The sequence below is a fragment of the Austrofundulus limnaeus genome, unplaced genomic scaffold, assembly GCF_001266775.1.
Source record: "Austrofundulus limnaeus strain Quisiro unplaced genomic scaffold, Austrofundulus_limnaeus-1.0 Scaffold61, whole genome shotgun sequence".
Lineage (NCBI taxonomy): Eukaryota > Metazoa > Chordata > Actinopteri > Cyprinodontiformes > Rivulidae > Austrofundulus > Austrofundulus limnaeus.
In genome coordinates this window covers 1,978,224-1,987,998 of record NW_013952463.1, presented here as the reverse complement: position 1 = coordinate 1,987,998, position 9,775 = coordinate 1,978,224, and the positions used below count along the sequence as shown (strand labels likewise).

Genomic DNA, 9,775 nt, shown 5'->3' with positions numbered 1-9,775 from the left:
GCTTCATGTTGTCTAAATAAATGTTTTTGTATCCTATCTTACCTCAGCAGCATAATTTCTGAAAAAAATCTGTTTATATATTTTGCAGCTTTTGGTTCTTTTAATTGAATTTTCATTTCAGATCCTCCCTCATTTCCTCGGCTCGTTTAGGCCTCATGTGGGAGAAGAAGCTTCTAATTTCAAAACACAAATCATCATCCCACATAAACCATCTGAGGGAGGCTGTTTTAGGTTTATTTCTTCCTTTTCTGTGTTCAATCAGGGATCTGTGTGGGGGATTGGTGTGTGAGTGTTGGGTGTATATCTCATGACTGTGAGGTTTTTCTGCGTTTAGTTGACTTTCGTAGGATTGTTTCATTTCCCGCAGAGAAAACAAATTAAATTATGGCACCTTTTTTRTCTCTCTGCTGCCTCTCATTTCCTGCTTTTCACTCTGTCAAGAGATGATAAAAGTGCTAAATATAGTTCTGCTACTGGAGTGTGAAACCTCTGCACCTCTCTCTGCATTTTTAGTACCATGGAGGTCGGAGGAAAACAGAGGATCTTTGTAACGTGAACAAAGACTTAATCYTCCCAACAACAAACATTTTCTGTCTGAAAGAAAAAACTAATTGGAAAAAATCAAGAATATCAATGTATCGACTAATTTTTATGCTGGTTCAGGGTGAAATGACTGGAAAAAGGATAATAAATGGTCTAACATACTGTATGTTAGGATACTAAATTCATGTAATTCTGCACCTTGTTGTAGAATATTGTTCTAGTTGCACGTTTCATTATGTGAACTTTGTTTCTATATCTTTTTTTGGTGCTTTAAGTACCATGTCCTTGAATTTTAATTGGAGAGCCTACATGTAATTAATTTTTTACTGCTTAGTCATTTAAATCTGTAATTATCCTCAAATTACCCACTAACTGACTTTATCTACTGTAACTCTGACCCAGACTCTGCGAGCTGTAGGCTCGAGGCTTTGATCATTTTACAGAACACCAGATAGTAATTCACTTCTTTGAATAATTGATTACATGTTAAGATTTAAAAAACATTACATTACTTGGCCTAGTTAGTAATTTAAATCTCTAATTATGTGCTTGATGGGTAGAAAACCTAGAGTTCTGTTTTGTTGCATAGAAAAGAAAAGGTGATTTTTTTTTTGAGAGAATAGAAAATATTAGCATTAAGTAACCTTTTTACACATTGGTATGCAGTTCAGTTGACATCTAAATAAATTTAGTGCTTTAAGATTATTTTAATGATTTAACTGATTTATTGATAATTCCCAGAATGTTGCAGTTCCCTCTTTCTTGCCATGTACACACAATGTTTAAAAGACTGAACAGTTCTTTGCGATTAATCAAAGTTAAAAAAAAGTTACACCTTCATGCTTATTTGATGCAGTTATAGGTTTAGAGACAGTGGTTGACATGCTTCAGCTAATCAGCTAATGGAACTAGTAGTTTAGCAGATTAGCTTTTTTAGTAACTTTGAAAACCGCTTGCAGACCAATTAGCTTCCACTAAATTTGTTTTGCCAACTTTAAGTCCGCTAACAGCTAACTAAACTGACAACTAATCTAACATTGACAGGTTTGTGTCAGTCCCAAGGAGACAAAGACGTGTGACGGTGAGTGACAGTTGTCTTAGCAGTTAGTGATTAGCTGCTAGTGTCGGCATCATTTTTATTTTTTACATGTTTAGCAGCAGCACCAATCCGCCTATCAATCTCCCGCTCCATTCTTCCCTCATTTGTGAACAAGACCCCGATTTACTTGAACTCTTCCACCAAAATCTCCAGGTGGATTGGTGCTGTGTCTGCAGTGATGCGGGCGCTGTACCAGTCCATGATGGTGAAGCGAGAGCTGAACCAAAAGGGGAAGCTCTCGATTTACCGGTCGGTCTACATTCCTACCATCATCTATGGTCACGTGTTTTGGGTAGTGACTGAAAGAACAAGATCACGGATTCAAGCGGTCAAAATGAGTTTTCTCTGTAGGATGTCTGGGCTCTCCCTTCGAGTGAGAAGCTCGGTCATCGAGGGAGGGACTCAGAGTAGAGCCACTGCTCCTCCACGTTGAGAGGAGCCAGTTGAGGTGGCTCAGGCATCTCGTTAGGYTGCCACCTGGACGCCTCCCTGGTGAGGTGTTCTGGGTATGTTCCACTGGGAGGAGGCCCAGAGGAAGACCCAGGACACGCTGGAGGGACTATGTTTCTCGGCTGGCCTGGGAACGCCTTGGGATTCCCCCGGATGAGCTGGCCCAAGRGGCTGGGGAGAGGGAAGTCTGGGTCTCTCTGCTTAGGCTGATGCCCCTGCGACTCGACCCCGGATAAGCGGAAGAAAACGGATGGACGGACATGTTTAGCAGTTCAAAACTAATTTTTTTAGTTGGTGGGTTATGAGTTAACAAAACAAACTTTTTGATTAGCTATGCCCACTACTGGAGACAGAGCTGAAGCCAGTCAGAGGTTTGTAGACAGCACATCAAAGTCAGTTATTTTTCTTTTCGTTAGATGTCTCTTGGAGGATAGATCTCTGGTTACTCAGTTTGCACAGTCTTGAGTGTCTAACCAGACTGACCAGAAGATATCCCTGGAAATATACGGATCTGAGCTTGACCTTTCAGACGATCATACTGCTCAGCACCTGGCACAAAGATGAGGGCTTCCATCATCATCATCATTAAGGTGGGAAAAAAGACATTAATGAAAAGCATGATAGTGGTTCTAAGGTGGAAATGGGTGGAATGCCACCTACAGTATGGGTCAGGGTAGGAGGAATCTTCATTTCAATGTAGGAGTTTGAGTGTCTGAGATGGATCGACTGATCCGAAACTCATCCTCAGTAATAAGGGCATTGCTTTGGTTGGTTGTTGTGAAGAAAATTTTGAGTCAAAAAGCAAAGCTCTTGATGTACTGGCCCATCTATGTTCCAACACTCACCGATGGTCATGAGATGTGGATCAWGACTGACAGAACCAGACCATGGATACAAGTAGCTGAAAGGAGCTTCCTTCATCGGATGAGTGGACTCGGCTTTTGGGGAGAGCTGCTGCTTCTGAAAGGAGTCAGGTTGAAGATGTTCAGACATCTGATTAAGATGCCTCTAGAGGTTTATTGGGCATGTCCATCTGGACAGACCCAGAACTCACCAAAGTGATTGTGTATTTTCTCTGGCCTGGGAATGCTTTGGGACCCCCAGGTGGAACTGGAGAGCAGGATGTCTGGGTTTCTCTCTTGGACCTGTTGCATCAGCGATCCGACTAKGATTGTGTTCTAAAATGAAGATAGCAGTAAGAATGTAGGGGTTATTTGACCTGGTAAATCTGAATCGGTGAGTCGTACACCTTTCTGAGGAGAGAGAAAGACAWGGGGACTGTGGATTTGACCCAAACTGACAGTGCATATCAGAGTCCTCCACCACGGACCATCGATGAGCCTGAAAAGCTGCCAACGAGCTGCTTTTTAAGTAGCAGCTGCTGAAACGGTTTCTGAGGATGGCACTAAGCTGTTCTGACTTCCTGTTACATGTTCAGGTTAGCAGCCAGCAGGAGTTTTCTTTTTTAAATCTTCAGATTTTTTAAAATATCCCATTCATTCATTTACATTTGTAGCACTTTTTTTTGGTTTAACATTTTCTTGTGTGTTTCTCATTCGTCATCATGGGACTGGTCATACATGAACTGTGCTGGATCCTCAGACGGTGTTTCAGATGAGTCTTCCAGCTGGTGCCATTTGGTGTCTTTGTCTCTCTCCAGTCTGTTGGAAATTCTCGAATCTGAGCCTTTTTACCTCAGTGCTTCCTTCCTTGCATAATTTGGTTGCATGTTAGTCAAAATCACTTATTTTTGTTTTTAAAAAGGTTCCGTTGCTCTGTCGGTGTTGATAAATGTCACAAGAAAGACCACATTTCTCTGTAGAGCTGCGCCACTAGCATTTTTACACATGTCTTAATTTTAAACTAATGCACAGAGAGGAACATTATGTACAGTTTGGTGAAAAAGGAGGACATGATTAGGGGAAAAATGAATAAGAAACCAGAGAATAAGGAGTGGGGGAGGGAGAGAAGAGAAAAAGAACCCACTTGGCTTTTAACTACATTATTGTGGAGCTGGTGTATATAATTTAGTACAATGACACAATGGAAGATGCTGCAGAGCGAGCTGCCAGGAAAACAGACCTGTGTGCTCATTTAAACACTCACTGACGCAGTACATGGATACTGTGAGGATGCTATCAAATAGAGATTTAAACCAGTCCCTGTTAAACATTAGTCATAAATCTTTTCCACTGTTTTAATGGCTCCATCTCACTCACCTTTATGTTTAACAGCTGAACACCGGGGGGGAGCTAAGAACAATGCTGGTTCAGAGCCGTGAAGCACAACAATCCACATACACACACGTCATCCTTTTCAGCATTTTTTGGTTTAAATTTAAACATGTAAAAAGTTTATAATGTCCAGGAAAAAATTGGGCTAAATTAAGAGAGTGTTCCCAGATTACAAGTCAATAATCTTACAATTTTTGTGTTGTTACAAATGTTATCCCAAAGCTGTTTTAGTATTGGCCCGCAGCCTATAGCTCGGTCTGTCAGCCTGTACAACATAAAACTGCATTAGTACTTGTATACCACTATCTATTTTTTTCAGCTCACCACTGTCACAGTATACCAGGGGTCTGCAACATGCGGCTCTGGGCCACACAATGATCTTTGGTTCCTCTGAAGCGACTCGTTGAAGCTTTGACCAAAGCAAACATGAGAATATTTCTTCATATYCTCACAACAAAAAAGGCTAGCTTTAGCAGTTTTCTTTCCAGTGTGTTTACAAATATGTGATCAATACTATTAATACTAAGAAGAAAACATGTTGATTAAATCATACTAGTAGCCTGCTGGCCACTAATCCAACTTCAAGCATTAAAGTAGAATCTTTTTGTTAAATCCATTAGGCTTACCTTTTAAAAACCTTTTAATATTAGAAAATAATAAGAATCAGAAACAAAAATAATTGTTTTTATAAAATGTGGTATAAACTTTTTTTTCATTTATATGAATATGGTCTTTTCTTGCCCTGAATTGTAAAAACGATGATAAATGATCTATCTATCTATCTATCTATCTATCTATCTATCTATCTATCTATCTATCTATCTATCTATCTTTATGTCGCCCCCATTCAACAAAATCAAAGTGGTCCACAGACCACCAGTTAATAATCACAGCATCAGAAAACATTTTATTAATGAGCCAAGGAGCTGAGTAGAAGAAGAGCTGAGAGCACTGCCATTAAAAGTTGGTGGAAGTTGTGTGTATGACTGCTTATTACGTATTACCCTTGTAATTATTTATTCCAGTAGATTTTTTTTCCATCTTCAGCATAGACAACTTTAATAAAACTTTCATAATTTGGCACAAATTGTCAAAACGTTAGTGTTTTATAGTAAGTTTTTTTTTTGTCACATTGATGTTTTAACCATATAGTTTTGCAAATGAGAAGTGGCTAAAAKTTCATCTTAGCATTTCAGACCACAGATAACAGTGATCCCTCGTCTTTCGCGGGGGGGTTAGGTTCCAAAATGCACCCGTGATAGGCGAAATCCATGAAGTAGAGTTACCTTTATTTATTACAATTATTATGTACAGCATACAACTACTGTATATTGAAACAAGGCCCAAGCATGTTTGTTAACAAATAGAACACTTTCTTACAGTAAAATAATGAGAAGTGCATTAGGACAAATTGTGAATCACGTATTTTACTGTGCCTCTGACTGTGACACTGCGGCCTGACTCCGCAGCATCCTCCCCCMCCTCCTCCAACTCCTCATCTCTCCCGTCATCGCTGTCAGCAAAGGCTTGATAGGTTGGGTTTTTTTTTGCCTTTGTGCAGACAACGTTGGTATCCAGCGTAATGTTCTTTTTTCTGCAGTCATTAATCCACAACGCTAACACACACTCCATCCTTATCATGGTCTTGTTGCGGACATTTGCAACCCTTTTTGCGTCCTTGTTAAAACTTATTTCTGCTGTCGTCCTTGTGTTTTTTTCCTCCTTCTTTGTGGAATGAACCGAAGATTCATTAATTCCGTAATGGCGATCTACGGCCGCATAGCTTTTACCTTCCTTTAGCATGTCCAAAAGTTTGACTTTTTCTATGCACACTCAAAAAAAAAAACCCGTGAAGCAGCGAGACTGTGAAAGGTGAACCGCGTTTTAGCGAGGGATCACTGTAGTTGTCTTAGACTTTGTGTTTTTCTGGTCATTTGATGTAATTTACAGACTTTGTTAGTGCATCTTGCATATTTTCAGTTGTTTGTGTGGGATGTTTATAYGACATTGCACAGACTTCACTGCTTGGACTGAGTGCAGTCCAAACTTAGATGGAGATAATTGCATCTAAATGAGGAGTGCATGTAGGCTCAGTGTTAAAACTGTGTGGGGAAATTAGCATTTATTTAAAACTCATCACTAAGATTTCCCATTATATCCTCATGCTGAAAAGAATGAGGATCAGCACCTCCAAACCTGAGGCCATGGTCCTCAGTCAGAAAAGGTTGGATTGATCTCTCTGGGTTGGGTTCAATATCTTGGGTTTTGTTCAGGAGTGAGGGAAGAATGGAGAGTGAGACTGACAGATGGATCAATGTAACGTCTGCAGTGTTGTGGACTCTGAACCGGTCTGTTCTGGTGAAGAGGGAGCTGAGCTGTAAGGCAAAACTTTCTGTTTACAGGTCGGGCTATGTTCCTACCCTGACCTATGGCCACGAACTTTGGGTAGTGACTGAAAGAACAAGATCATGGACACAGGTAGTTGAAATGAGTTTTATCTGGAGGGTAGCTGGACTCTCAGACAGATTCAGTTACCCTGCAGAGACGCAGAGTAGAGCCGTTGCCCAGTTGAAGTGGTTCAGGCATGTCTGACTGGGAGGAMACTCCAGGGAAGACCCAGGAAAAGCTGGAGAGACCGTCTCTCAGCTGGTCTGAGAACACCTGGGAGTACTCTGAGAAGAGCTGGAAGAGGTGGCTGTGGAATAAAATGTCTGGGCCTCCCTGCTTCAGCTGCTGCCCTGTGACCCGACGGAATAAGTGGAACATAATGGATGGATCCTCTTGCTGTGGCATTTTTTTTCTTGTTAAAACTCTAATAGAACTTAACCATATCAATAATAAATTATATAAAAGCTAAATGCATTTACTTTACCTAGTGAGTATAGCATTAAGGGACCTTCACCATTTTAAGACCTCTGACCTAAAGTCATCTTTCAGCTTCTGCTCTGTGGAAATTTTAGTTTGAGTCCTTGATATTGTTTTGATAAAGACTTCACTCTTGGGCATAGGCCTGTCGCGATAGGCAATAAATCAATTAATTGCACGATAATTAATTTGGAGGTCGATAAGAAAAATTAGGTCGATAATTTTCATCTTTTGGTTTGTTTGTTCTCTTCGGCTTTTCTCCCTCTCTGGGCTTCCGGGTGCTTGACTGACCCCTCCCCTTCTCGTTTTCTAAGCAAGTGAACTCTCGCGTTAGTATTTGCCAGGCGCGTGGTCARGCTAGCGTAGCATAATAAGCTAACAAAACATGGCGATGCTGAAAAATGGAGGTGGAAGTTCCACCGTGGAACTGGTTTCGAAGCTGAACGCAACAGCTCCAGTGTGGGAGCACTTTGGATTCAAACCCAATGACCYCGGTGAACCACTTAACCTGTGCGAGCCGGTATGTTGAATCTGTTCTAAAAAAATAGCCACGAAACGTAGCAATACTACAAATCTGCATCTGCACCTAAAACATAATCATCCGATGCAGTTTTCCCAGCTGGGGAAAATAAATAAAAATGTTGGGTCGTCTTCCCGACAGTTCACAATTACTGGAGCGTTTAATCGACAAGCAACAWACAAGAAGGAAAGTGTGAAGTGGTGCGCGCTCACAGACAGCGTGGTTTACTTCATTTCTAAAGAGATGCTACCTTTTTATTATTGTTGACAAGCCGGCATTTCAAAACATGTTGCAAACATTTGACAGCCAGTATGAACTGCCTGGAAAAACATACGTGTCACAAAGGTAATTCCACAGCTGTACAACAGCATTAAAGAGGACATACTTAAGGAGCTCAAAGATGTTCAGTTTTACTCTGCCACTACGGATATGTGGTCAAGTTCAAACATGACCCCTTAWATGAGCTTGACCATACACTACATAACTGCTGACTGGACCCTGCACTAAGTGTTTAAAGACCAGATATGTCCCAGAAAACCATACTGCTGACACCCTCGGAGAAAACCTGAAGTCTGCTTTACAAGACTGGGGACTGGATGAGCACAAACTAGTCTGCATTACTACAGTCAATGGTGCAGACATTGTTGCTGCCATAAGAAACCTTCGCTGGCAATGGCTCAATTGCTTCGGCCACAACCTCCATCTTGCTGTATCCCATGGTCTGGACAGCGACAAAGATCGAACAGCGCTTGCCATAGGACTCTGTAAAAGTTTGGTTAACACATTCAACATGAGTTGGCTTAAGAGGAGAGACCTGAMGAAGGCACAGKGTGAGGCTAATCTCCCCCAACACAGTCTTYTACTGGTGAGTGATGTTTAAATCATTTATTCACATTCATTTGCAACACAAAATATTCAGAGGATTTGTTTTATAAATTAGCTTGTAGATCTATAAAATAACCTGTAGAATTTAAATTAAAATGGTAGTCTTTTAGTGTGCAGTGGCAGTAATATAATATACAAGCAGCAGACAAATTAATAATAATAATGGCAAAGAAAAAGCACTTGTATGAAAAAAAGACATGCTAATGAACAAAAACAAAAATATTCTAATAATATAATAAATATAGATTATATTACAAAAATAATAATTATGTTATAAAAATAATAACATTGCCATTATTATCTTTCCCACAGGATGTTGTCACACGATGGGYCACTAAGCAGAAGATGGTAGAGAGGGTGTTGGAGCAACTCCCAGCCATAAGACGTGTCCTGGTTGAAGACAGAAAACATGGCCACCTCAACCCAACCTGGCAGGATGTTTCTGTTCTGGAGTCCATCAACGCAGCAATGAAACCACTGGCTGACTTTACAGATGTCCTCTCAGGGGAAAAATATCAGTGTCTTCACTTAAGCCTGTGCTGGAACTGATTAAAGGTGACCTTCTCTCTCCAGGACCTGATGACAGTGCACTGACAGACAGTATTAAAAGAAACGTGCGCAGGACACTGACTGAAAAATGCAGCTCACCTGCAATCCAAGTCCTTCTGAGAAAGGCCACCATGTTGGATCCCAGGTACCGTGGCAGCATGGAGGACGCAGAGACATTGGATGAGATCAAACATCAGATTGTGAGAGAGCTACTGGACTTAAAAAGGCAAGAAGAAAGTGAAGAAGATGCAAGTGGTGACAGCTGCATCAAAGCTGCTGAAGGAAACAAGGAAGCCATTGCTGCATCCACCAAGAAGAGGAGGCTGAGTGACCTCCTTCAAAACAGAAGAGCTCATCTGACAAGTCAGGCCCAATCTACATTTTCAAAAAGAGTGCAGGCTGAGGAAGAGCTGAATAAGTACCTTCAGGAAGATGCACTTGATGCCTCTTCTGATCCCTTGGTGTGGTGGCAGGACAATCAAAAAAGATATCCTTTGATGGCCAACTTGGCTCAAAAATACATGTGCATTTGTGCAACAAGCACCAGCTCAGAGAGAATGTTTGGCACAGCTGGCAACATTGCTACTCCTGAGAGATCCTGCCTTAAACCACACAAAGTCAGTATGTTGG

At 41.0% G+C, this 9,775-nt stretch overlaps 2 protein-coding genes across 3 annotated transcripts in view; both read left to right on the top strand.

Moving 5' to 3' along the window:
* LOC106518482 (protein FAM163A) overlaps positions 1-9,775 on the top strand; it is a 27,261-nt gene that overhangs the window by 6,795 nt on the left and 10,691 nt on the right. The window lies entirely within an intron of this gene.
* On the top strand, positions 9,195-9,766 carry LOC106518481 (zinc finger BED domain-containing protein 1; the record flags this gene model as incomplete). The annotated part of the gene is given in 1 exon segment (XM_014009790.1): positions 9,195-9,766. A coding segment is annotated over 1 exon segment (490 nt), but the record flags the coding sequence as incomplete, so codon positions are not given.